This window comes from Mustela putorius, unplaced genomic scaffold, assembly GCF_011764305.1.
Source record: "Mustela putorius furo isolate JIRA1106 unplaced genomic scaffold, ASM1176430v1.1 tig00000275_pilon_pilon_pilon, whole genome shotgun sequence".
Taxonomy (NCBI): Eukaryota; Metazoa; Chordata; class Mammalia; order Carnivora; family Mustelidae; genus Mustela; species Mustela putorius.
The window spans coordinates 23,117,694-23,143,236 of record NW_025421341.1 but is presented as its reverse complement, the minus strand read 5'-3'; the positions used below and the strand labels follow the sequence as shown (position 1 = coordinate 23,143,236).

Genomic DNA, 25,543 nt, shown 5'->3' with positions numbered 1-25,543 from the left:
GCCCTCGCAGACAGGCTGCGGAGCTTGGCTCTGTGGGGGTACTCTGAGGGATCGGCACCCTGGGGCTCAGACTGTGCAGCTCTTTGTCCTCGGCCGCCCACAGGCATTGGCGAAGGCCAGCCGTCCCGGCCGAGGACCAGCAGGCCGTGTGCCGCTGCAAGGGGTTCCCCCGGGACTGGCGGGAACCACCAGGGAGGCAGGGCGGGGAGGGGGGCACGGGCGAAGGCCCGCTGAAGCCACTTCGCACGGACAGCCTCTACAGCACCCGGCCTAAGTCAGAACACCTGGGCGATGGGCGCCCTGGGGATTCAGGTGCAGGCGAGATGCGCCCTGGCACCGCGCCCTGCGTCCCTGTCGTGGAGATCGGGAACCCAGGGTGTCGGCTCAAAACCTGGAGCGAGGGGCTGAGGTCCGCATCGGTACACCTAACCCAAGTGCGACAGGTGAGAGACAGGGGGAGGAGACCGCCCTGACCCCGTCCCCGTCCCTTAGCGCCGCCTGCCATGCGGGGGCGTGGCCTCCGGGCCGCTCAGCTCCTAGTGGGCGAGCGCAGCGCGCGGGCCCCGCCCCCGACTATAAGAGCGGTGCGGCACTGCAGCTAGCGCAGTTCTCACTGAGACCCGTCACCCGGACTCTACGTGAGACCCACCGCCCGGACTCACCATGGTGAGTGGGCCCCGCAGGGATCGCGGCTCTCCCCTTATTGCCCTTCTCCTTCGGGACCCTCCATTCCGAGATGCTCCGGACCCCCATCCGATGTTCCCGGGCTCGAGGACGCGGGAGGGTTTGTGCATTCCCCCACCCCCACTCTCTCATTACTTTGGCCGAGCCGTGCAGTCCACTTTTGGAGGCTGGGGAAGGGGGATGGAGTGGGGTGGGATTCTTCACTAACTGAGAGGAGTCCTTCTGGAAATCGCCTCCTGCTCCAGCAAGCATTTGTGCCCTAATCCTCCTGAAGGGTTGTCGCGATCCCGCGCCCAGTCCTTTCCGCGGATGAGGGAGACCCGCTGGGCTGTCCGCCGCCCCCCTCCCCGCCCCCCGCTTCCTGGATCTGACCGAACACGTGCTTAGCCCAAGAAGGTGGTAGGGGGTCACATTACTTGGTCCAGCATCCCCCTTTCCTCCGACTGTGTGTGCATCCCTCCTACCCAGAGCCCCCCCCCCCGTGACTCAGCACCCCGATTCAGAGCCGGGAGGGGTGGCGGGAATGGGGTTCGGCGTTGTGAGGCGAGTCGGCCCCTCTCCAGCTGGAGCCGAGCGAACGGACGGGCAGAGACAGCTGGCGCTGAGCGAGAGTGCGGGCCCAGGCCAGGTTGGGGGGAGGGGAAAGAGGTGTGTGTAGGGGGGTGATATTTATAGCCCAGGAACGGGGGCCGAAATCCTATCTTCACTTTCGGCTGGGATGTAACTGGAAAGAATCTAGAAGGGGGCGAATGCAGGGCCCTGGTGCAGGATGGCGCTTACACTCTGCACCGCAAGGCGGGTTACCTCTGGGGCCTCACCCCAGGTTCCACTTCCTTTTCTGGGTATTTGGAAACCGTCACCCCGCCATTTCGGCGTTAGGAAGGGAGGCTGCGTGAGCCCTGCGCCGCACCACTTTGGCTCTTTACGGGTTAATTTCAGACTGGCAGGGATGAGCCTAAGGCGCCTAGTGCCCCAGTGCCCACAACCCTTATTGCCTGCACCTGCCATCTGCACACTTTGCTATTTCCGTGAGGGCTGCGCGGTGGATGAAGGTGGTGAAGATACCCAGAGTGCGGGGGTGGAGGTGGGGAGAGCAGCCAGCTGGGATTGAGCTCCAGAGCCAGATGGGATTTAAAGGTGGGGGTGAGGGCATCCTGATGGCCAGTGTGTGGGGTCAGTTGATGCCAGATCAGAAGGCTGAGACCTTTCTGCAGCCCACAGGAAAGAAAGGGAGAGAGTTGTAAGAAATTCTAGTTCACCTTCAAAGAGGGCTTTTGGCTATAAACTCATGCCTCTGGAACACCTATCCCTTCTCGGGCTGGAGAAGCTGGCTTTGGGAGTAAAAAACTGGAAACAACTGAGAAGTTGTGTGCTGTTGTCTGTTTCTGCAGTGTCTTTCATATGCACTTGCCCTCTCTGTCCTCCCTGAGTGTCCTGTGAGTGTGGCAGGGTCATGCAGAGCCACAGTTCTTACTTGACAAGGTCCCCACAGAGAAGTGAGCTAAGGGATTTTTCCCTACTGGGTGCCTCCAGTGGTCAAGTCCTATGTGGGGGAGCCTGGGCAGGCTGCCAGCCTCTTCTGACCTATGCCCAGCCCCAGGCCTCCACTTTTGCCAACAGAATCACCCTAGCCGCCGATAGGCAGTGGGGTGGAAGAGAGGCTCATGAGGTGAGGACTGCAGATGTGGTGCTTATACCGTGTCCCCTCTCTTTATCCCTCAGCGCGAATGCATCTCAGTCCATGTGGGGCAGGCAGGTGTCCAGATGGGCAATGCCTGTTGGGAGCTCTACTGCCTGGAACATGGGATCCAGCCCGATGGGCAGATGCCCAGTGATAAGACCATTGGTGGAGGGGATGACTCCTTTACCACCTTCTTCTGTGAAACTGGTGCTGGGAAGCATGTGCCCCGCGCAGTGTTTGTGGATCTGGAGCCCACGGTGATTGGTGAGATGAAGATGGGGTGGAATTGAGGGGAGCAGACAGTGACTCCAAGCTTCCCTCTGGAGGGATGGTGTCTAGACCTGGCTTTCCTGGCCCTACCAGCTCTGCCCTGTTTGCAGCTGATCGAAGGCTAGCCTGGGTGGTGGATCTGGGTTTCTCACCCACTGCTATCACAGGCCAGCAGAAGGATGAGCTTTTCCACACATCTGACCACAGCTACTGTGCTGGGGGAGGGCGATCCCTGCTGAGCATGGCCTTGTGGTTTTTGCCCTAACGATGTGTTTGCGCCCTACCAGATGAGATCCGAAATGGCCCATACCGGCAGCTCTTCCACCCAGAGCAGCTCATCACTGGGAAGGAGGACGCTGCTAACAACTATGCCCGTGGTCACTATACCATCGGCAAGGAGATCATCGACCCAGTGCTGGACCGGATCCGCAAGCTGGTGAGAATCTGGGATGGAAGGGAGGGGGCTTTTGAGATGATGCTAATGGTCAGGAAATTATTTTTTTCCAGGACCCATGTTGGGGGGTCATCTCTAATTTTACTATCTTATGCCGCTGCTATGAGATACTTCCTAGTCTTGGCCCTGACTCCTGAAAGGGTTCAGGCATTTGTGGAGTCAGAAGATAGAGCTCTACAGGCCCCTGATATACCTACATGCTCTTTCTCTTTCCTGCCTTTCAGTCTGACCAGTGCACGGGACTCCAAGGCTTCCTGGTCTTCCACAGCTTCGGAGGGGGCACTGGCTCTGGCTTCACCTCTCTCCTGATGGAGCGGCTCTCAGTTGACTATGGCAAGAAATCCAAGCTGGAGTTCTCCATCTACCCCGCGCCCCAGGTGTCCACGGCCGTGGTGGAGCCCTACAACTCCATCCTGACCACCCACACCACCCTGGAGCACTCGGACTGTGCCTTCATGGTGGACAACGAGGCCATCTACGACATCTGCCGCCGCAACCTGGACATCGAGCGCCCCACCTACACCAACCTCAACCGGCTCATCAGCCAGATCGTGTCCTCCATCACGGCCTCCCTGCGCTTCGACGGGGCCCTCAACGTGGACCTGACGGAGTTCCAGACCAACCTGGTGCCCTACCCCCGCATCCACTTCCCCCTGGCCACCTATGCGCCGGTCATCTCTGCGGAGAAGGCCTACCACGAGCAGCTGTCGGTGGCAGAGATCACCAACGCCTGCTTCGAGCCTGCCAACCAGATGGTCAAGTGTGACCCCCGCCATGGCAAGTACATGGCCTGCTGCCTGCTGTACCGGGGCGACGTGGTGCCCAAGGACGTCAACGCCGCCATCGCCGCCATCAAGACCAAGCGCAGTATTCAGTTCGTGGACTGGTGCCCCACGGGCTTCAAGGTCGGGATCAACTACCAGCCCCCCACCGTGGTGCCCGGGGGCGACCTGGCCAAGGTGCAGCGCGCCGTGTGCATGCTGAGCAACACGACCGCCATCGCCGAGGCCTGGGCCCGCCTGGACCACAAGTTCGACCTGATGTACGCCAAGAGGGCCTTTGTGCACTGGTATGTGGGTGAGGGCATGGAGGAGGGGGAGTTCTCGGAGGCCCGGGAGGATATGGCTGCCCTGGAGAAGGATTACGAGGAGGTGGGCATCGACTCCTATGAGGACGAGGACGAGGGAGAAGAATAGAACAACTGCCTGGACCCCACTCACTATGTTTATTGCAAAATCCTTTCGAAATAAACAGTCTCCTTGCACGGTTTCTTGTCCCCTCTGTGAGTGCTTGAGCTTCTGCTGCCTTCCTCTCTGTGCCGCTGCTGCCTGCTGCTTCTGCTGCTGCCCTCATTTTTGCTGCCTGTGACCCCTTTCCCTTCTGTGGCTGAAGGTGAGACCTGACAAGGGGTCCATGCCAGGCCCGAGGAAACATGACCCCGGGGACCTTGATGTAAGACCCCCGGGGTGCCCAGGATGGTAGACAGGAAATGAGGACTTACTCCCAGACCTGTGCATCCAGCTGCAAGCTGTTGAAAGACACAAGTTTTCACTTCCTTTCCAAGTAGGAGTTTAAGTCCAGCAGTTTCTGTATTTGAGTTAGACTGCCACCCTGTTCTTCCTGCTGCTTCTGCATTCACCGATTCTGGAAGCTTGGCCCCGGGCACTTCTGTGCGTCATGAGGGCCTGGGACCAGGACTGGGCTGGCCCACAGTTGCTGGGCATGGAGCCTAGTCATGAGCTTGGGGGATGGGAAGGGACAAGGGCAATCTCCTAGCGTTGTCTGTGTCACCGCACCTCTGAGCAGCTTCGTACAGCTGTCTCTCTTGCTGCATTGCTGGGGCCTAGAGCTGTGCCATTAAAGTCAGGTCGTCTCCCCTCTGTTTGTTCTTTCTTTCTGACCTCAGTCTCTATGCTAGCCCAGGGAGCCTCCTGCCAGGGCCCTGGGGAAAATGCCAACATTGCTAATAGGCACCCCAGGACCCACATCGACGTCAACATGTGGGGGTGAGCATGGCTGCAGGGGGCGGGGCTGGGGGGTGGGGATGAAGCTTCAATCTTGGGAGCAGAAGATGTCAGCCCTGCCCTTCCCCTTCCCTCCCTGGTGATTCAGGGACGCAGTGCCCTTCCCTAGGGAACAGGTTTCAGCCCAGCAAAGCCAGGGCCCCTGTTTACTCAGCAGAGTAGGGCAGGAAGTGGCAGCTGGATACAGCCACGCCACACGGGCCTCATTAATCATTAACCATGTGTGTGCTAGAACCCTCTGGGAGAAACTCTGGGCCAAATGGCTGCCACCTCCACTCCCCTCACCCCCAGGCTGAGGCTGGGAGAGACCTGCTCAGCTTCGGTCCAAAAGCTTCCTTAGGTGTCTCCACCCAAAAGCCCTTGCCTGGCAAACCGGCTGGGCTGCTCTGACTCAGCTACCCACTCCTGGGAATGAAGGAAAGAACAAACTGAATGTGCTTCTGGGGTGGGAGGGCATGGTCCCAGTTCTTAGCACACAAGCCAACTCAGTCCAGAACAGCATAAGTTTCTGACGGAGACCGGGCTGGGAGAAGATATGCCTCCTCCAGCCAGCCAGGTCTCCGGTAAGGACACCTGCCTCCTTAGGCGGAAGGATGAAGTCATGTCACTCCTCACGAAGCCAGTCCCTCTTCCCAGTCTGTTCCCTTGGAAATGGCAACCAGACCTCAGGCCCCTGGCCCCTCTTCTCTCTCCCTCCAGGAACAATGAGACTAAGATCCACACCAAGCTGCTTTCACTTTATTCTTCTATTTATACATTCTCCTGCTCCCAGATGTGAAGGCAGACCATGATGTAGGCTCTGCAGTCCTGCTCAGAGCCTTTATAATTCTATCCGTTTCCCTTTTCCCCCACTCCCAGCCTCGTCCACCCCAACTCAGTCAGTCCCCCTGTCCAGTTGTTGCTCTTGGGAGGTCAGAGAGCAGAAGCAGAGAAATAAGACTGAGTCAACTGTCCCATCCACCTGCCCCAGTGACAAGAAAGCAGCCCTGGAGAGACTGGATAGAGGTTCTGAGGGATGGGAGCCAAGGCACAGGGGTCACCTTCTCAATGTGGCCACTGGTTTGTTCAGATTTGGGTGGTGTGCTGGCCTGAAGCTGAGGGTTGCAGTGCCTCCAACTGACTGAGAAGGAGAGAAACAGGAGGGCGCTGCTGGGGGTCTACAGTCATCATGGAGGTCAGCAGCTGCCGCAAGGCTGAAGAATGCCTGTGGAAGGAGGCGGGCACAGTGACTGGAGGGTCGCTGTTCCCCGTGCTAAGGTTCCAACTCTGCTAATGGCAGAGAGGAGTCTGAAATGTTTCGGTGCCCCTTTTATTGCTCACCTGGGGGTCTGGGGGATGCTGAGTTGGTTCTGCACAGCAAGGGCCACGCTGTCACCCTTCTGGAACACCATGTCATATGGGCCTTCCCCAAACATCATGGCGTATAGCACACAGCCTAGGGACTGAGCATAACTTGGTTATACCTTGGCAGGGGACCAACGGAGGTGATTATCTCTCCTCTTATCCTGTAGTGAAAGGTGACTTCGTAGCTAAAAAGAATATGCTGACCTCAGCCACAGGACATCACCAGAGTCCAGAGAAACTGCCAGTTCACTGGAGGCCTCTGTACCCCTTGCTTGACCACTGCCTTCAGCCTTGCCACTTAGCTCTACTCAGTCTGTTCGAAGGGCAGGATTATACCACTTCCTGAGCAGCTGAGTACCATGTCAGTGACAGTTCCCAGGAAGGAAGTCGAGGGGGATGGGGACATACATGGTTCCTGGGGCCCCATGCTTTTGAAACCAAAGTCCCACCCCTCCGTCACACAGCAGGCAGAACAGCACTCCTCCCCCGCCATGTGCCCGGCCACATGCTCCTCACCCAGACATCAGTACGCTCGTCAATGACACAGTGGCTCTGCACGGAGAAAAGCTCCGGGGCCCGGTAGGAGATGGTGCATCGCTGGGCTGCCCAGTCCTGGAACAGTGGCCCCACAGCTCAAATGAGGGGCACAGGTCATGGTCACGTGATCAAACTGGGGCAGGCCAAAGAAAAGGTTGAGGATGGAGAACAGGAGGGGAAAGAAACTGGACACTCTTTTACCTGCAGGGCTAGAGCCTGGCGGGAGCCCTCCACATGGATGCAAGCTTGATTCATGGAACCCAAGTCCATTAAAATTGGCTGCCCCTCATCTCCAAGCAAGATATTGGTGGGCTTCAGGTCCCTGTAGGGAAGTGGAAATGGCCCATGAGCATCTCTGGATAGGGAGGCTAGAATCCCTTGGGGCAAAAGAATCATGGATACTGTTCCTCGGGAGGAGAGCGGAGACCTCTCATTCCTTTTGGTGAGGCCCTTCCTTTCTGCCCCATAAGCACACAGGGCCCTCCCACTGACCTGTGGGCATAACCTCGGGCATGAATGGCCTCAAGGCCTCTGCAGATACCCAGCAGCAGCTGAAGGATCTGATCTTCAGTCAAGAAGTTGCCTTTGTCCTTTAGCCTTTCTATCTCGTTCCACAGCGTGCCCCTCTGCAACACAAATTTCCCCATAGTTGGCCATCTTTTCTGAGCCTCTGCTTCCTCATCCTAATCCCTTTCCTGTGTCACAGCCTAGCAACTCTTTCACCACACACACTAGACACCTCACCATCCCACTTGGGTTCCTCTAAACCCCAAATCTGCAGCGGCCAACCCCAGGACACGGTCTCTGCTTCCTAACATGCTGGACTACTCACACAGCCCTCGGTAGATGATTCTGTTGCAAGCCCCTCCATTGCCAGGAGACTTTCTGACCTTGAAGAAGGGCAGCAGCAGCCAGGCCTCATGTTTAGTGCCCCGCTCCCTCAGACAATAAGCCACAAGGCGAAGGATGTTGGGGTGATGGAAGAGGCGATGCATGTCTGCTTCTCGTTGGGCCTCCTCCCGATCCTGCTGCTCGTGACACAGGATCCGCTTCAGGGCGTAGAAGTGTCCATCATGTAACCCCTCCACTAGGTCCACATAGCTGAACCCACTGTGGGCCAAAGGGGTCAGTGAAGGACCACGGTCATCTCCCACACTGCTTGGACCCCGAGGAACTCCCTGGGGAGAAGGGGAGCGGGGTATCTTTCCCAGCTGGCAGAAACCCTCCCAAGGTGTGGCTTCAAGAGAAGTCTGAAGATTTTACATTCTGAGCTCAAGAGTAGGAAAACCATAATTCGAGGTACTCTGGTCATAATGCACTGTTCTGCACATGAGAAATGCTCCATAAATATTACATGAGTAACAGTCAGCATTACCAAGTGCTGGGAGCCAGGCCCTGGGTGAGGTGTTTTATACGCATTATCTCATTTAATCCTCACAACTCCATCACCAACAAAAGACAATTATCTCCATTAAGCAGATGAAGAAACCATGGCTTTTCAAGGTCACACAAGGTGGATCCAGGAGCCCCGGCCCCAGAATCCACTTCCTTGACCATGTCACTAGGCTCTCTCAGGTGAGCTAAGAGGATAGGTTAAGAGAATAAAACTTCTATGCCCCTATCATGTGCACACTGCTGTCCTTCAGTCACCCGAACCCTGGGGACTAGCTAAGTGATTTCCAAACACTCACCCCTCCCCCAGTTTTTGGATGAAGAGGTAGCGCTTATTGTCAATGATGACAGTTCCCCGAGAGCAGACACACAGCGCGTGGCCCATAGTGTCTCAGTCATCCTCCTCAAGGGCGGTCTGAGGCTGCTGACAGCTGCGTCCAGGTTGAGTGGGCTCTTCCAGGCGATGCGCTGGGGGTCCAGCGGACCATGCTGGAAGGAAAAGAACAGCAGGGTCGTGGGTCAGGCACGATCCAGACGATCCCTGAAATACTAATGTGGAAAGCTGGCGCCCGGGTCTCGGGTCTCGGAACTGTGGAGAAAACGGGCCTTGGCGACGCCAGCTCCAAGAAGGCTGGGATCGGGTGCCTTAAAGCCTCCGGCCACTCAGCGACTGCAAGGCCGCTTCCTCCAACCTTAGCCCACCTCTGAGCGGCGCCCGCTCCCCCGGCCATCGCGGCGCCACCGCAGGGCAGAGGGTAGTCCGGCCGGGTGAGAGGCGCAGACCCACCCCTGGCAGGGCCCACCCCCTCAGGAAAGCCCACAGCCGGCCTCTGCGTGCAGAGCCCCGGGAGGGCCAGCCCCGACTCCCCACTGACCTGGCTCCGGTTGTAAAGAAGCGCCGGGGACCGGAAGACGTGTATACGTCATCAGTCCGCGCCGGCGTAACGGCCCGCGGTATCCTAGCAACCGCTGGGCTTCGGGATAATGTGGGGGCACCGAGCTGAGAGACCGGGGGCGGGCTAAGCCTAGGGGAGAACGGGTCCCAGGACCCGGGTGAGGGTTCCGCACCTGGCCTTCAGTAGTGGTCAAGACGCAGGCACCCACGCCAAAAGCGAGCAAAGCTGGGCTCCGCCCGAGGCCCCCAGGACCTCCATCTCCCAATGCCGGAGGTAGGAAGCTGACTACAGTCCAGCCCCGAGGGGCGGGTGCTGGGGCGCGTGCTGCCGGCCTGGACTCCTACCCCCTACAGCTCTGATCAGTACAATCTTGGGGTCTCTGACCTATATCCCACTCCCCTAGTTTCAGTGGTTGAGACCTTAGGCTCTTGAGCCAGACTAGGTTCTAAATCCTGTCTTAATAGCTTAGTTACTAGCCGTGTGGTCTTGAACCACTTAACTTCTCAGAGCCTCAGTCTCCCTAATTGTAAACAAGGTATAGTAGTACCTAAGATTAAGTGCACGTACTGTGAGGCCAGACGGCCTAGTTCAAATCCCAGCTCTGCTAAACTAGTAGTGTAACCTTGAACAGGTTATTTAAAATTTCTGTCTCTCAATTTCCTCATCTGTAAAATGGGAATAATAATTATCAACTGCACGGAGTTTTTTGAAGATAAAATGAGATGTGATGTGCTTAGCACAATAGCTGACATAGCCCTCAGTGTCAATAAACAAATTACTGATATTTTTATTATTATTTTATTTTTCTTATTCTGATCCTTACATCCCAGGCTTGGGACTGTGAAGGCAGGAGTCATGGAAATTCACAAACTCCCAAACCTTAGCACCAAGTAGCTGTCCTTGACATCTCTCACACAGGGAGGCAGGGATAAATTGAAGAGCAGTGCACATCCAAAGAACATGGAATGGCTGAGGTGGTACAGGGCCACCGGGAAAAAGAGTCCTCTTACAACTTGGTCCCCCCCTTTTCACACCACTGGGAAGATCTGGTTTCTTTTGGTTCTGAACCGTTTTAGCCCCCCTGGTTCTGACATTCATTCGTCTAGATTTAACCTGCTATGTGCCAGGCCCCGTGCTAGAAGCTGAGGATTCAAGATGGACAAGGTACTCTTCACCCTCAGGGAGCTCAGTTTAGTAGGACAGTGCTTCTCAATCTGGAATGTCTTTAGGATCATCTGGGAATCTTGTTAAAATGCAAATTCTGATTCTATAGGTCTGAGGTAGGACCTGAGACTCTGCATTTCTAAAAAGCTCCCAGGTGGCGATGATGAAGCAGATTCAAGATACAGAGGATTTTTACAAACTAGTAGAGTAGTGGGATGGACAAGTCCAGGGTACTGGCCTGGCAACTTGAGGTGGTCCCCGCCCCCTTGCTCGCTGAGGTTCCCTCCCAGGAATCCGCCACGTGACAGCCGGACCGCCCTCTCAGACTAGAGGAGCTCTGTTAGCGCCATGGCCCCCAAGAAGCCGCTCTGCCTACCCGCCCTGCTGTTGCCACTTCTGACGCTGCTGCTGCCCCAGGTAAAATGACAGGACTGAGTCAGCAGGCTGGGTGTGGTGAGGCGGGACGAGACAGAGCCCAGGAGAGAAGGAAAGTGAAAATCACAGAACAATGGGCAGGGCTAGTTCCACCTCCTCTACCGACACTGCGCCTCCTCCCGTTCCCCCCCCCCCCCCCCCCCCCAATCCCGGACTCCAGACCTCTGCTGAGCATGGTCTCTCTCTCTTTGCAGGCAGGCACTCGGTCGTTCGTAGTGGACCGGGAAAATGACAGATTCCTCCTAGATGGGACCCCGTTCCGCTACGTGTCTGGCAGCCTGCACTACTTTCGGGTACCACGGGTGCTTTGGGCAGACCGGCTTTTCAAGATGCGAATGAGTGGCCTCAACGCTGTACAGTTGTAAGAAGTACTCAGGAGAGCCATGGAGGGTGGGATTTACTCTTCCTACCACCCCCGTAAGAAGGGGTTTGGGGACAGGAAGACCAGCTGGGTATGAGAGCTCCGGGACTTTCAGGCCAAGGGTGGGAAAGGGTGAGCCAGGACCTCCTTCCGGCAGCTTCCTGGAGATTCCCTGCAAGGCCTGAGCCCTTAGGCTTCCAGGACCTCCCCACCTTCGGCCTTGTTAACCTCTTTCTTTCTCAGTTATGTGCCCTGGAACTACCATGAGCCCCAGCCTGGCGTCTATAACTTTAATGGCAGCCGGGACCTCTTTGCATTCCTGAATGAGGCGTCTTTAGCGAACCTGTTGGTCATACTGAGACCAGGACCTTACATCTGTGCAGAGTGGGACATGGTGAGTTAGGAGAAGGGACAGAGCCAGAGCCACTCACAGGCAGTTCCTCCACGCCTCCCATCTGCCTGCACTGTAGGGCCACTTCCAGTGCTGCATTCAACATACTCCCTTCTTACGCGCCCGCCCCCCTCAAACAACAAAACCTGCTGTCGTTATGTTTGTCTCAGGGGGGCCTTCCAGCCTGGCTGCTTCAAAAACCTGACATACATCTGAGAACCTCAGATCCAGGTGAGTTGAGACAACATTTTTAACACAGAAAAAAAGCAACCAACAGTCACAAAATGGGTCATTTGGGTGCCCCAAACCGGAGAGACCATCCCCAAACTGGAGCTCATTCATGCAGACATTTGAGTGTCTCCTTCATGCCTAGTGAGGCGCCACATACTGGGGGACCAGGCATACCCAGCTCCTGTGCAGTGGAGCTTACGGTGAAAGAAACAGCTTTTTATAAAACCAAAACCTGCAAGATTAGCACAACCTGTAAAAATACCAGCTGTGGAAATAGACAAGGAGTTGAGATCATGAGTAACAGGGAAGGCCCGTTTGGGGTAGGGACATCAGAAAAGGCTCTTCTGAGATGATGACATTTCACTTGGCTCTAGGGAAGGGAAAGCACTGGTCATATGAAGAGTGAAGTGACAACAGCCAGGTAGAGGGAACAGTCTATTCTAAAGCCCAGAGGTGGGAAAGAACATGGCCTGATTGAGGCCAGCTTGGCTGGAGCATAGTGGGTAAGGGAGGGAGGAATGTGTCGTGAAACTGGAGATAGATCGGGACTGTTCAGGCAGGACTTGGTAGGCTGCTGTAAGGCTTTGCATTTTATTCCAAGCACAGCAGAAAGCCATTGAAAGAGCCTAACCAGACAGGTTTGATTTGCTTTCAGATTACTTTAGCCTGCATGTAGAAAATGGAGGGAACAGGGCAAGGGTAAAGGTGGAGAAACTAACCGGGAGACTCTGACTGTAGTTGAGAAGGGAGGTGATGGGAAGAAGAGGGGAGAATTGAAATGCAGGTTGGAGATCAAAATCACCAGGACTTGTTGATCGATTTTGACAGGAAGGAGAAGGGTGGGGGCAGCATAGGTAGGGTCTGGAAAGAAAGGGGTCCCCTTTCTTGCCAGTCTAGGTGGTGGTGCCATTTACTGACATGGGGAAGATGGAGAAGACTAGGGGTTGCAAAGGACCATCTTTTTGGCCGGGGGGGAAACAGTTCTGGTCATGTTAAATTTCTGTCCCATCACACTCAAGTGAGGATGTTAAGTAAGCCACAGATTGTGTGATCGTGGCATTCATGGGGAGGTCTGAGCTAGAGATAAATTTGGGATTCCTCAGTCTAAAGATGGCGTTTACATCCATGGCTATTGAGACATTGCCTGAGGAAGCAGCATAGGGAAAGAAAAGATGGGAATTCAAGATTAAACTTGGAAATGCCCAGTATTTCAAGGAGTTTGAATTTTACTTCAGGTGTGTAAACAGGAAGTCATCAGAGCAAGGGAGTGATTTTATCTGATTTCTATCTTTCAAAAAGATCACTCTGGTAATCTGGTAAGAACGCTTTGTATCTGCTGGGGACCCTGCAGGGACTGTCCCACTTCTGAGGGTGCTTTCTGCCCCTCACAGCAATTCCCCAACTCAGCTGGCTATGAAATACATTTGAAATGGTAATTTGTGCTGGAACACCGGCAGGCGGTGTCTGCTTTTCTCAAGAAAGCCAGTGACCTCTTCACTGCTGAGTCCACACTCCCTTTCCAGGCCTCTCTTCTCCTTGGCCAGTCAGGCGCTCCCAGCCCAGCTTTTCCCATGATCCTTTCACATACACTCTTCTCTTGGCTTCCAGGATACCACCTTTTTCTGACTCCTGCTCCTTCCCCGTGCCCCAGCCTTGCTGACCACTCCTTATTAGTCTCTTTTGTTTGTTTGTTTTAAAGATTTTATTTATTAATTTGAGAGAGAGAGAGAGAGAGAATCCGGGGGCAGGGGATGGGGGCGTGTACGGAGGGAGAAGCAGACTTGCTGCTGAGCAGGGAGCCCGATGCAGGACTCCATCCCAGGACTCTGGGACCATGACCTTAGCCAAAGGACGACGTTCAGCACACTGAACCACCCAGGCGCCTTCCTTCCTAGTCTCATGCTGGCTCTTTCCCCGTTCTCTTTCCGGTAAAGGCTGGGTGTTGCAGGGCTCAGGCCTTGGACGCTTCTCTTTTCTATGTGTTCATTCCTTAGACAATCTCATCTATTCTCATGGCTTTCCATCCATCTAATAGCTAATGACTCTGAAAAAGGAATCTTCAGTCAGGGTCGCCTAGGTGGCTCAGTCGGCTCAGATCAGGATCCCAGCGTCTTGGGATTGAGCTGTGCATCACGCTCCCTGCCAAGAACCTGCTTCTCCCTCTGCCTGCAGCTCCCCGGTCATTCCTACGATCTCCTCTCAGTTAACGGTGACTCCCATTTTGCAACTGATCAGGCTAAGCACTGTGGTGTAATTCGTCGTGCCCCTCCCTCCCACCTCACATTCAACCTATCAGAAAACCCTGCAGCTTTACTCTCAAAATACATTGAATTCAGCCCTTTTCACCACCCACATTAATCCAAACCACCTCTACTTTAATAGGTTACTTACTGGTTTCCCTTCTTTGCCCCTAGCCTCTGTTTTCGACACACGGTGATCCTGTTAAAATAGAAGTTTAAATACATATCTCAGATCATGCCATTTCACTGCTTAAACGTCTCCAATAGGTTCTCACCTCATTCAGAGTAGGAACCATGGATTCCTTAAAATGGCCTATTGGGGGCGCCTGGGTGGCTCAGTGGGTTAACCCGCTACCTTAGGCTCGGGCCATGATCTCGGGGTCCTGGGATCGAGTCCCGCATCGGGCTCTCTGCTCTGTGGGGAGCCTGCTTCCCTCTCTCTCTCTCTGCCTGCCTCTCTGTCTACTTGTGATCTCTCTCTGTCAAATAAATAAATAAAATCTTAAAAAAAAAAATGGCCTATTGGATCCTACCTTGTTGGCCCGGTCATCTCCCTGACCTCTGCTCTTTTCCTCATTGTTCATGCTGGCCTCGTTGCTGTTTTTCAAACCCACCAGGCACAGTCCTCCTTTGAGGTATTTGCACTCAGTGCTCCCACCGTCTTCCTGCAAATGAGGCCTGCCCTGGGCTACTCTCTAAAATTTAAGCTCCCCAACGATTTTATATCCTTCTTCCCTGCTTTATTTTTTTCTCCGTGGCACTAACACACTATCTATTTTAGCTATTTATTTATTGTCTGCCCTCCTCACTGGGAAGGAAATTTCACAAGGGCAGAGATTTTTATCTATTTTGTTCTACTCTGTATCCCTAACACCTAGAACATTGGTACATAGGAAGCATGCATAAATATTTGTTGAATGAGATTTAACATATGCTTGGATTAAAGGAGACAGTTAAGTCTGGACACCCCTTATACAGAACACAAAATGTAAAGGAATTCAATGTTTTTGTTTGTTTTTTAAAGATTTTATGTATTTGTCAGAGAGAGAGAGCACTCATTCACAAGCAGGGGGAGTGGCAGGCAGCAGGAGAGGCGGGCTCCCCGCTGAGCAAGGAGCCTGATGTGGTATGATGCAGGACTCTGTCCCAGGACCCTGGGATCATGACCTGAGCCTAAGGCAGACGCTTAACCGACTGAGCCAGCCAGGCGTCTCTAACATTCTTCTCATGTTTAAAAATGAAAATTTAGGGACACCTGGGTGGCTCAGTTGGTTAAGCAGCTGCCTTCGGCTCAGGTCATGATCCCAGCATCCTGGGATCGAGTCCCACATCGGGCTCCTTGCTCAGCAGGGAGCCTGCTTCTCCCTCTGTCTCTGCCTGCCATTCTGTCTGCCTGTGCTCGCTCTCTCCCACTCTCTCTCTGATAAATAAATAAAATCTTTAAAAAAAATGAAAATTTAATTTAAAAATTAAATTTATAAACACTGCTTTTAAGGTTTCCTGAGCTCAGATGTCCTTGCCATGCAAATTCACAGGTGCTCAGGGTTCAGAGTCATTTGTGGACAAGTGGGATACAAAACTGTAGCCCAGGGTTCAGGCAGCTCTGAGCTTGCTGACCTTGGTGCTGTGGGTGGGGGCTGCAAAAGTGGTTGTGTCCTAATGAGCAGACCACCGCTTCTTCCTTTAGCCTTTCTTGCCGCAGTGGACTCCTGGTTCAAGGTCTTGCTGCCCAAGTTATATCCATGGCTCTACCATAATGGGGGCAACATCATTAGCATTCAGGTACAAGGGGACCGGGCAAGAGGAAGGCGGTGCCAGGGGTCCTAACCTCCACTGGGTAGCTGAGCTCCACTCCTCCTTTTCCCTGGCAGGTGGAGAATGAATACGGTAGCTACAGGGCCTGTGACTTCAGCTACATGCGGCACCTGGCTGGGCTCTTCCGTGCGCTGCTGGGAGACAGAATCCTCCTCTTCACCACAGATGGGCCTGAAGGACTCAAATGTGGCTCCCTCCAGGGACTCTACACCACTGTGGATTTCGGCCCAGGTGTCCTGAGCGGGGTGGAGTGGAGTCTGGGGACTGGGCATCTCCTCTGTGCTCATCTCTCAACTTTGCCTCCTTTCCGCAGCTGACAACATGACCAAAATCTTTGGCCTACTGCGGGTGTATGAGCCCCATGGGCCGCTGGTGAGGAGCTGGAGGGGAGGGCAGTCAGAGCTGGAGTCAGGGTAGGAATGGGTCGAGCTCAGTTCCCATCCCGCTTACAGCTGCTGTCACTCCACATTTTAGGTGAACTCCGAGTATTACACAGGCTGGCTGGATTACTGGGGCCAGAACCACTCCACACGGTCCGTTTTGGCTGTGACCAAAGGCCTAGAAAGCATGCTGAAGCTGGGAGCCAGTGTGAACATGTAACTGGAGACATGGGGGCCAACATGAAGCCATTAGCAGGGTGTTGGGGGATCGAAGCGATTCAGTGGGTCAGCTTTTGCCTTTCTCCCCACCTTCCCCCACTTCAGGTACATGTTCCACGGAGGCACCAACTTTGGATACTGGAATGGTGAGTCCGCAGGGTCCCTGGGATGGAGTCAGGGAGGCATCAAGGAATTGGAATCCAAGGGCTGGGTAGATTAGGAGGTCTAGAAATTGGATGTGGCCACCACTGCCCCCTCTGGCAGCAAAATTCTTTGCATGAATGTCTTTGCCTAGTGCCTATCATTTGAAAGACACTGAATTAAGGAAATCGGTTTGACCCCAGGTGCTGATGAGAAGGGACGCTTTCTTCCAATTACTACCAGCTATGACTACGATGCACCAATATCTGAAGCAGGGGACCCCACACCTAAGCTTTTTGCTCTTCGAAACGTCATCAGTGAGGTGCCCTACCACTTCATTAAGCGCCCAAGGCTCTTATTAATTTGGGGAAAGGGAGTACCTAAATTGTTTGTAATGGGATCCCATAAATCACTGGTGGTTATCTGGGCCACGGAGCCCAAAGAACCGTTTCCCAGCTACGCAGATGGGACTACCTGGGAAGATAGACATAAGCATGTGCAAAAGTACAGGATCTTCATGACCCCTTGAAACCATTCCCTGGACCCCAGGTTGAGAACCCTATGCTAGGGTCTTGGAATAAGGGTTGTTTTTGTGGTTTTCCTATGGCTCCTGAGAGAATTTGGGCTCAGTTCCAGGAAATTCCCCTGGGACCTTTACCTCCCCCCAGCCCCAAGATGACGCTTGGACCTTTGACCCTGCAACTGGTAAGCTCTTCTTCATCTTTTCTGATTCTACCCTTTGTTCTCTAAATGGTCTAGCCTATCCTGCCCTCTATTCTGGAACTTCCCTTTTATTCTAATACCTTCCCCTTCTTCCAATAGGATGGGGATTTGCTGGCTTTCCTAGACTTCCTGTGTCCCCAAGGGCCCATCAGTTCAATCTTGCCAATGTCCTTTGAGGCTGTCAAACAGGTAAGGCAGAATCCCACATCCAGCAGGCATGGCAGCTTTCCTCAACAGCCATGGCCAAAGTTTCCTTCTGCCCTGCACACCTTCCCCAGAGAATCCTCTCTTACCTCTCAGTTCATCGTAAGTACTTCCTCTTCCATACCCAGGACCGTGGCTTTGTGCTATACCGGACCTATCTGACCTATACTGTGTCTGAGCCAACACAGTTCTGGGTGCCTAACAATGGAGTCCATGACCGCGCCTATGTGATGGTAGATGGGGTAAGGACCTAATTCTAGGCTACCCTTGTGAGCCTGTCTCTTCTCCCCTCCCCAGCATCCTTTAGCCTTAAGTTCCCTGTATCTGCCTTTTCCTACTGTCTGCCCACATTTGCAGGGGGGCCTCGGATAAGCTGGGATGAGGATGAATTTAACTGAGGCTAAGGTTCCAGAATGCATGGGTAACCGACAGATGGGCTGTGTTCTCTTTGCTCTCCAAATACGTGGGCTAACGTAGCTTCCTCTGTCATGGCCATGAGTTAGATGCTGAGGCCTTCCTCTCACAGCTCCTCTTATCTACAGGTGTTTCAGGGTGTTCTGGAACGAAACATGAAACACCAACTATTTTTGATGGGGAAAGTAGGGGCCAAACTAGACATCTTACTGGAGAACATGGGGAGGCTCAGTTTCGGGTCTAACAGCAGTGACTTCAAGGTAAGTTGGTTTTTCCCACCGCTTCTCCTCCGGACTCTTACTGACCAGACTCCCTTGGAAAAATAGGGGCCTAATAGAGGACAAACAAGAGCTTAATGAATGATGAGTTTTCATTTGCCTTCTTCGCAGGGCCTATTAGAGCCACCAGTTCTGGGGCAAACGGTCCTCAGCCGGTGGCTGATGTTCCCTCTGAAAATTGATAAGCTTGTAAAGCGGTGGTTTCCCCTCCAGCTGAAGAAAAGGTCACATCCTCAAGTTCCCTCTGGCCCCACCTTCTACTCCACAAAGTTTCCAATTTTAGGAGAAGGCGGGGACACTTTTCTCTCTCTACCTGGATGGACCAAGGTACTGCTGACAGTGGGGTCAGAGTGATGAGAGGAGTATCATGGAAGGAGGGGGAACAGAAATTATTCCCGATTAGAAACCCAAAAGGGAGGGGCGCCTGGGTGGCTCAGTTGGTTGAGCATCCAACTCTTGATTTCAGCTAAGGGTGTGATCTCAAGGTCCTGGGATCAAACCCCCGTGTCAGGTTCCACGCTTGGGATTCTCTCTTTCTCCCTCTGCCTCTCCCCGCTGCACGCTCTCATTCTCACTCTCAAATAAATAAATCTTAAAAGAAAGAAAGAAAAAGGAAACCCCAAAAGGGGATGATTCTACCCCCTTGAGAGCTGACCCTTTTATTTTCCGCTCTCTCTTCTCTTTCCCAGGGCCAAGTCTGGATCAATGGGTTTAACCTGGGCCGGTACTGGACAAAGCGGGGGCCCCAAGAGACTCTCTACGTGCCAAGACCCCTGCTGTTTTCTAGGGGAGCCCTCAACAAAATCACACTGCTAGAGCTAGAAAACGTGCCACCTCAGCCCCAAGTCCAGTTTCTGGATAGGCCCATCCTAAACAGCACCCTGCATAAGACATACATCTACTCCCTCTCAGCTGATACACAAGGTGCCCCTGAACCAATGGAGTTAAGCGGGCACTGAGAGAAAGGTAACCCTCGGACCTGGGACACGGAGTGGGCAGGATTCCTTGGTGCTGGCCACGATGACCTCAAGGAACCAAAGGCCACAAGGCCCAAATGCTAGTCCAAGTGCAGTTTCCTTGCCAAACTTTATTGTGATTAAAATTCCAGAGACTGTCCCAGCTCCACACTCCTCTGTGGCCCTGTCTTTGCCTGGGTTCCTGAGTGTCCTTCCTAATCTTCCGAATACTCCGCTTTCACGGGAAAGAAGAAACCTAGGGCTAGTGTGAATGCAGCCTCTCAGGGCCGAGCTGGCTCCAGGCGCAGCCGTGAGAGATCAGGAAGAGGGCTTGGCGGCCTGGCAGCGGTGGTCTCGGAGGCAGCGTGTGGAGCAGAAAGAGAAGTCGAGATAGTGAAAGGGAGTGAGGCCCTGGAGGGATGTCCCACAACTCCAGCAGCGTCTGGACAAGAGGAAGACAGATGGTTGAACAGGTACCCCAGAAACTCTCCAATCCAGGCTCTCCCCACCCCTCTGGCCATTTCTGGTTTGGCTCTAGAAGGTTTCCAGAACATCTCCAGTCCCCCCAATGGCCTTTCTGAGTACGCTGCAGCATTCAGTCTGCTTGCCCACTCCCAGCCTAGCCATCACGCCCGCCCCTGCACTTACGGAGCACTGAGGTCCACAGAGCCGGGGGTCCGCAGGGTGGGGACGCCCAGCTGGGCAGCTAGCCGCTGCTCTGCAGCCAGAGCCCTCTGAGGGAAAGAAGTCTTGTTAAGGACAAGGCCCCAGTGGTGGGCAGAGTACCCAAGAAGGGGCAGCTGCACACTGGAAACCAGTCAGACCTCTAAGGAAATCAGGGCTGTGGAAGAGAGCAGCTTGGGCCTCACCTTCTCACGATCACTGAGGGCAACAAAGCGCTGCTGCTCTTCTCGCTCCCTCTCCTCCTGCTCCCGCTGCTTCCGCTGCTGTTCCTCCCGTTGCCGCCGCGCAGCCTTCTGCTCCCTTTTCCGCATAGCCTGCCGTGCCTCCATTTCGGGCGTCAGCGGCCCTGGCACCTGGAGGATTTCCGGGGAGGTGTAAGGTAAGACCCATACCTTGGGAAAACTCTAACAAAGTAGAAAAGATTTTAGCCTGCATCTAGGCTGCCTTCCTACTGTGCTGCTGCTTCCTTTTCCAGCTGACCTGAGCCTTGCTGTAATCGTAAGCATCTGGATTCTTCTCCATGAACCTTCGGAACTCATTTCGCGTTGACCTGTCAGCTGCAACCGTATATGGTGGCCGGGCCCGGGAGTCCCTAGGTGCGAAGAGCCCCAAATATGGGTTCAGCTTGCCTCTTGCATCTCCCAACCTCACCCAAACAGATCAAGGGGAATTCTGTCAAGTAGCCAGTACCAACGTTAGCCTCCAGATGATCCTCTCTATACCCCCAAAGGGCTCAGCTTGGAGACCCCTACTTACTGCACAGTAGGGTCGGCACCTGCCTCCAGCAGCAGGCGAACCACTGAGCCTCTCCCAGCGGCAGCTGCTGCATGCAGGAGGGTGAAGCCCCTGGAGCCCCAGGGGGCACTGAGCAGAGACAGAACTCCAGGGTCTCTGGGGCCGGCAGCTAGCTGGAGTTTCAGCATCTCGACGTCTCCGGCTCGGCAAGCAGCTAGAAGCATGTCCCAGAGCTCTGAATGATCAGGGGTCTTGGCCTCATCCAGGGAAGGCCCCAAAGGGGCCGTGTGTGCCTGGGCAGACTGTGAGAAGGCTTCATCTCCTTGAGGTTGCTGGGGAAGCGTCACGTGCGTCCCAGCTTTCAGGTCTCGGTTCCTCTCCTTATTCCTCTTCCTCCTCCTCCGCTTTGGCAGTACCTCAAACTCACGAAGATCCAGGGTCCCCACTGTCAACTCTACTAGTTCCAACTCTACCTGGGGGCTGTCCTCTTCCTCCGACCCTGAACCTAGGGAAAAATACGACATGTTTGGTCCACCTAAAGAAATACACTGGTGGGCTGCCCCAGATGTATAAGAATGTACATAAAAAGAATCTAGATTGTCTTAAAATGAAAAGAAATATTTGTATTTTGTCACCCGAGATCTGTATCCATTAGTACTGCGTGCAGAAATGAGGCTAGCTCAGACGGGAAAGACCCAGAAGGAGCTACGGAGGGTCAGGTATCCTTAGACTCTCCCCTCGAGCCGCGTTAGGATGGTACACAACGGGGGAGAGCATGGGGGCAGTGACAGCCACTAAGGCTAAGAGTATGAGGCCGGGAAAGCAGGCCTTAGCTCCAAACCACAGCATCTGGTAAGAAAGCAAATACGTGAGATTTGTGCCACACAAGCATCTGTTTCATGCACTATTTCATGTTAAGTATTGAGATACATCAGTGAACAAAAGCGAACAGGAAGTCTGGAAAGGTCCCTGACCCAGTCCCAGTGATTGCTACCAGGTGCCCCTTATCATAACGAACTATGTGTTGTGTAGGGCTCATTATAAAGAGGGAAGCAATAGTAGATTTGACACTACATTTCCGGGACAGACACCCAGAGAGAGTTGACAGCTGCCAGATGGGACTCAAACCCTGTTTGGAAGATTCCTCATTCTGCCCAAGTGCCTCATTTTCATCACTGGAGACCTTTCTTTCTGCCTCGGTAGCCTTCTTCCCCTCTCTCTTCTTCCAGTGTGTCTGAGGTGAGTCCAACCTGTCTGCCTCCCAGGGGTCCTCTCCTGTCATAAAACAAAAGATGTTTCTCAAGTTGAGCTGAGCAGAAGCCAGCCCAGGTCTCTCTCAATGAACCCAAGGCCTGGGCTGGAAGGTACAGAAAGGTCTAGGGAGTCTGAGGACCTGGATCAGCAGCTCACCGTGGACGTGCAAGGTGGTCAGCTTATGGAGCACATGCTGTAGCTCTCGGAAGGTGGGTCTGCGGGTAGCGAGGGGGATATCCCAAAGTCGGGGATCCCCCCGTTGCAGGGGTGCCCCATGGCCTCCGAAGAACAGGGACCGGCCAGAGCGGGGAGCACGCAGCAATATTGTCCCAGCCTCCCCCAGCGCTTTGGCCCAGACTGGCCCTGCCAGCAGGTCACGAACATCCTAGAGAAGAGAGTAACTCAGCCCCGTGCAGCTTCACTTGCTATTTCTAAATCTCCAACCAAAACACCGGCCCACAGATGACGTGTAAGGAATGGGACGTACAAGACAGTAGAGGGGAAGGAGAATGAGAGGACTCCTGGGGAGCCATCCCTAGTTTACCTTCACCTTCCCAGAAATAATGAAGACCAGAGGATACAGGCGTCAAGCTCCCCCCTGTAACATTTGATGAAAGGGGACAAAAGGAGAGGAGCAGACCACCAGATCTGTGACACCTAACTCACCTTGTATAATGTGGCTTCATTATAGCGCCTCAGGTTGGCTCCGGCAGAGCGAGAAGCCCCACCCCGGGCATCACGAATTCCCTGGGCTGTGCCCCGCTTGGCCCGCACTGTGTAGCGGTGAAAGGTTTTGTGGGTCACCACGTCTCTTCTGTAGACAACACAGACCCAGTGCTGGCAACTGGCCCGTACGCCCAGGCTAACAGGACCCACTGCATCCTTATACCCCAGGCAGCACCCTCTCACCCTTGGAAAATGGCTCCAGCAAAGTGCCCAGCTGCAGCCATGAGCACCACGCAGTATCTGGGACCTCCGTTTTGCAGGTTGTGTAGGAGTAGTTCGGGTTCTTGTTGGGGCACCTGGAAGATGGAGAACACAAGCATGCCCATGGCACTCACTGACAGGAAGAAACCCAGTGCCAGTGCTGAGTGTCTTAATATGCATGATCTCATTTCCTACAACCATCCTGAGGCTTGTCTCCCAGTTTTCAGACAAGGAAATCTGAGGCTTATAGAGTACAGGTAGTCAAGATCAAGTGGTAGAACAATTCAAACCTAGATGGGTCTGTTTCCAAACTTAATTCTGTTACGCCTGACCCCCAGATTCAGGCCATGTCAAGCCAAGACTGTGCTGTCACTGGTGAGACCCAATCCAACAGGAAGAAAAGTAAGAGATGGCCTGGGCTTAGGGGAGACCTAGGCTGAGTGTACAAAGGCTGTAGTTGGCTACACAACCCGGGCTGCCACTTGCCTGGCGAGGGCCTAGCACACAGCGATAGGCATAAAGAAACTGGCCCTGAGCGTTCTGGAAAAGAACCCGATGAGGGTGGAAGCCTTGGGGTCTGCTGGGCTTCTCAGACCCAGCCCTCTCCTCATCCGGTATCTGCAAGCTGTCCTCACTGGCTGAGTCTGAGTCCTCTGATCCTGAGATGCTGGAAAGATCTCCTGAAAACAACATGAGGTGCACAAGTTTGGTGTTCCATCTTTGGCCTTTCCTCAAGCTCCTCAACCTTCTTCCACCCCCATGTCCTACTCAACATGTCCTACCGGCCATCACCTGTGGAGCTCTGCTTTTCAAAATCCAGGGCAGACAGGCGAGGCTTTTCCTTGAGACGTTGCTTTAGGTTAAACCGATGCCAGTCAAGCTTATAATGTTCCCTCTGGTAGGAGGCAAAGAAAGAGGCTGAATGTGGAAATACGCCCTAGCCTGGCCCTTTGTGGTACCCAAGACCAGTGATAGAATTCCAGGAAATATGACCAGGTAATACCAACTGCCTCAGTCAAAACATGGACCTTTATTAATTAAAGACACGTCACACGTCTCCCTCTCCTCACACCCCATGATACTTTTGCTTCCACCCCTTAGCTTTGCACCTCGCTTTCTACCTGTTCCTGGTGGTCGTGGAAGGTCTGGTCACAAGTAGAACAAAATAATTTCTCTGAAATATCCGGGAGACCCTGGAGTGGCTTTCTTTCTGGGCTTGCTCTCTCCCCTGAACATAAATAAGGGGAGGGTAATCAGAGGGGGAAAGGGAATCCAAATCTGCAGTACCTGGAATTACATTCAGGGTCTGGTATACAAAGGAGAATACAAAAGAAAAAGATGGCACATCCTTTCCTTCACAGAATTACAATCTGGGAATCATGAGATAAACGGCACAGTAGTCACTTTTCTCAGTAAAGCTATTATGTGAAACAGACATATATCAAACACGTTAACTAAAGGGATTGTTTAGAGTAATCCCGTAGAAAATAATTTTTGGTAACGTTAAAATTATTTTTAACTGCAAAAACCACTTCCCAAACGTCCATTTTTTAAGCTTACATTTCCAATTACAGTGTGGTTTGTTTCAAACTTCAAGAAAAACAGCCAGAGACAAATTAAGGTTGTAAAAATAAAAATAAAAAATTGTTTTACAAATAAACAAATAAAAAATTGTTTTACATTCATTAAGAACGACTGATTTGATTGGAAACCAGTTAAATTTGGCCGTATCTAGGAATTTTGAAGTTTTTTGCAGGCAGTGCTGTAAACACAACCAGACGTAAGAAATGACAAGAGCCTTGTTTGGAAACAATTCGGGGGGCCTGTGCGGGAAACAACCCGCAGATTGAGGGAATTGAAGATAAATTTTATCCTGTAGAAAGAGATGTCAGCAAGGGCTCTTAAACCGGAGAATATCAGTAAGAATGTGTTCCCTGGACGAGTAATAAGCTCTAGCCCGTCACGGTCCTCGTGGGTCCTCCCCAAACCTTCCCGGATACCTGGACAGGAAGCCCGCAGAGCCTGGGCCACAGCCTCCCCAGAAGGGCGGCTCACCAGGCTCAGGCCCTGAAGGATAGGAGCATCCGCGCTGAGGTCAAAGAGGGAAACCAACGCAGGAACCTGGGTTGCAGCTGAAACCGGCGACATGGCTGAGCAGAAATTCTTTAGGAGGACCTTCTGGAGCAGAAAGGGGGACAGAAACAGAGCTCCCCAGAGTGCGATCCTACCGCCCGGTCTCCTGCCTGCCTGACTTGGTCTCCCCACGCCGGAAGGCACCTCGGGCCTCAGTCTGGTACCAGGAATCCGCTCTGGGGATTAATACGTGACCCCAGGCCGCTTTCTCAAACCCACAGTCTCGAACCACATAGAGTGAAAGGGGAAGCATCCAACTCCCAAATCGAGTCCAGTAGAGCCAAAATCACTCAGGTTCCCTAAGCGACCGCTCCTCGATACCCGTGCGATGAGCTCCAGCAATGACTAAACCGCGTGCACTCGTCCGCGCCCTCAGAAGCGGCACCAAAGGCCCCAGTGAGCCGAGCCGCACGCTCGTTTACAATTCCAAGTCCGGATTTCTGCAACACTACAACAATCTCGTCACTACGGCGCAGCGAAGGGGACAAACGGCGTCGTCCGGGCCTCAGCCCCGCCCCACATGGCGCGTACTATTGGTCCTCTGACGGTCCAAAACCCACCTTGAACCTTTAGTCC

General features: G+C 53.6%; 4 protein-coding genes across 9 annotated transcripts; 2 read left to right on the top strand and 2 right to left on the bottom strand.

Annotated features, from left to right (window-relative positions):
• Window positions 1–4,358, top strand: TUBA4A (tubulin alpha 4a). 2 transcript variants are annotated; one of them, XM_045078760.1, is made up of 4 exons: window positions 1–443; window positions 2,407–2,629; window positions 2,923–3,071; window positions 3,314–4,358. In XM_045078760.1, exons 1-4 carry the CDS (start codon window positions 324–326, stop codon window positions 4,283–4,285), a joined length of 1,464 nt encoding a protein of 487 aa, XP_044934695.1. In that variant the 5' UTR covers window positions 1–323; the 3' UTR covers window positions 4,286–4,358. The 2 variants fall into 2 exon arrangements, with proteins under 2 accessions (XP_044934695.1, XP_004762887.1); XM_004762830.3 differs by lacking the exon at window positions 1–443 and adding an exon at window positions 550–666.
• A 1,471-nt stretch (window positions 4,359–5,829) lies between these two features.
• STK16 (serine/threonine kinase 16) lies at window positions 5,830–9,326 on the bottom strand. 3 transcript variants are annotated; one of them, XM_004762827.2, is made up of 8 exons: window positions 9,262–9,326; window positions 8,686–8,875; window positions 7,885–8,104; window positions 7,487–7,620; window positions 7,196–7,316; window positions 6,974–7,069; window positions 6,434–6,555; window positions 5,830–6,317 (listed from the first exon to the last, which is right to left on the bottom strand). In XM_004762827.2, the coding sequence occupies exons 2-8, from the start codon at window positions 8,769–8,771 to the stop codon at window positions 6,179–6,181; spliced, it is 918 nt and encodes a 305-aa protein (XP_004762884.1). In that variant the 5' UTR covers window positions 8,772–8,875; window positions 9,262–9,326; the 3' UTR covers window positions 5,830–6,178. The 3 variants fall into 3 exon arrangements, with proteins under 3 accessions (XP_004762884.1, XP_004762885.1, XP_044934696.1); XM_004762828.3 differs by lacking the exon at window positions 9,262–9,326 and adding an exon at window positions 9,089–9,113; XM_045078761.1 differs by lacking the exons at window positions 7,487–7,620; window positions 7,885–8,104.
• Window positions 9,327–9,364: 38 nt separating this feature from the next.
• GLB1L (galactosidase beta 1 like) lies at window positions 9,365–19,405 on the top strand. Of its 2 annotated transcripts, none has more exons than XM_004762820.3 (17): window positions 9,365–9,555; window positions 10,737–10,863; window positions 11,076–11,242; window positions 11,486–11,636; window positions 11,804–11,864; window positions 15,792–15,886; window positions 15,976–16,150; window positions 16,233–16,291; window positions 16,394–16,515; window positions 16,624–16,664; window positions 16,863–16,981; window positions 17,290–17,364; window positions 17,482–17,571; window positions 17,715–17,828; window positions 18,129–18,260; window positions 18,390–18,605; window positions 18,968–19,405. In XM_004762820.3, exons 2-17 carry the CDS (start codon window positions 10,795–10,797, stop codon window positions 19,235–19,237), a joined length of 1,956 nt encoding a protein of 651 aa, XP_004762877.1. In that variant the 5' UTR covers window positions 9,365–9,555; window positions 10,737–10,794; the 3' UTR covers window positions 19,238–19,405. The 2 variants fall into 2 exon arrangements, with proteins under 2 accessions (XP_004762877.1, XP_004762879.1); XM_004762822.3 differs by having other exon boundaries at window positions 10,725–10,863.
• ANKZF1 (ankyrin repeat and zinc finger peptidyl tRNA hydrolase 1) lies at window positions 19,346–25,439 on the bottom strand. Of its 2 annotated transcripts, XM_004762823.3 has the most exons (13): window positions 24,835–25,439; window positions 23,956–24,062; window positions 23,627–23,729; window positions 23,321–23,514; window positions 22,817–22,929; window positions 22,574–22,721; window positions 22,064–22,292; window positions 21,782–21,928; window positions 20,675–21,158; window positions 20,399–20,510; window positions 20,104–20,271; window positions 19,883–19,968; window positions 19,346–19,676 (listed from the first exon to the last, which is right to left on the bottom strand). In XM_004762823.3, exons 1-13 carry the CDS (start codon window positions 24,980–24,982, stop codon window positions 19,553–19,555), a joined length of 2,163 nt encoding a protein of 720 aa, XP_004762880.1. In that variant the 5' UTR covers window positions 24,983–25,439; the 3' UTR covers window positions 19,346–19,552. The 2 variants fall into 2 exon arrangements, with proteins under 2 accessions (XP_004762880.1, XP_004762883.1); XM_004762826.3 differs by lacking the exons at window positions 23,956–24,062; window positions 24,835–25,439 and having other exon boundaries at window positions 23,617–23,729.
• Window positions 25,440–25,543: the final 104 nt, after the last annotated feature.

Excerpts from the sequence above, each read along its gene's own strand:
- TUBA4A (XM_045078760.1), top strand. The coding sequence starts at position 324 with ATGCGCCCTGGCACCGCGCCCTGCGTCCCTGTCGTGGAGATCGGGAAC. Across the intron at positions 444-2,406 it reads ACCTAACCCAAGTGCGACAG|CGCGAATGCATCTCAGTCCA; the intron begins GTGAGAGACAGG and ends TTTATCCCTCAG. Across the intron at positions 2,630-2,922 it reads TCTGGAGCCCACGGTGATTG|ATGAGATCCGAAATGGCCCA; the intron begins GTGAGATGAAGA and ends GCGCCCTACCAG.
- ANKZF1 (XM_004762823.3), bottom strand. The coding sequence starts at position 24,982 with ATGTCGCCGGTTTCAGCTGCAACCCAGGTTCCTGCGTTGGTTTCCCTC. Across the intron at positions 23,515-23,626 it reads TGAAAAGCAGAGCTCCACAG|GAGATCTTTCCAGCATCTCA; the intron begins GTGATGGCCGGT and ends TGTTGTTTTCAG. Across the intron at positions 22,293-22,573 it reads ATGAAGCCACATTATACAAG|GATGTTCGTGACCTGCTGGC; the intron begins GTGAGTTAGGTG and ends TCTCTTCTCTAG.
- GLB1L (XM_004762820.3), top strand. The coding sequence starts at position 10,795 with ATGGCCCCCAAGAAGCCGCTCTGCCTACCCGCCCTGCTGTTGCCACTT. Across the intron at positions 16,516-16,623 it reads CTGGGAGCCAGTGTGAACAT|GTACATGTTCCACGGAGGCA; the intron begins GTAACTGGAGAC and ends CCCCCACTTCAG. Across the intron at positions 17,365-17,481 it reads GACCTTTGACCCTGCAACTG|GATGGGGATTTGCTGGCTTT; the intron begins GTAAGCTCTTCT and ends TTCTTCCAATAG.
- STK16 (XM_004762827.2), bottom strand. The coding sequence starts at position 8,771 with ATGGGCCACGCGCTGTGTGTCTGCTCTCGGGGAACTGTCATCATTGAC. Across the intron at positions 7,317-7,486 it reads GCCCGAGGTTATGCCCACAG|GGACCTGAAGCCCACCAATA; the intron begins GTCAGTGGGAGG and ends ACTTCCCTACAG. Across the intron at positions 6,556-6,973 it reads ACGAGCGTACTGATGTCTGG|TCCCTAGGCTGTGTGCTATA; the intron begins GTGAGGAGCATG and ends AGTTATGCTCAG.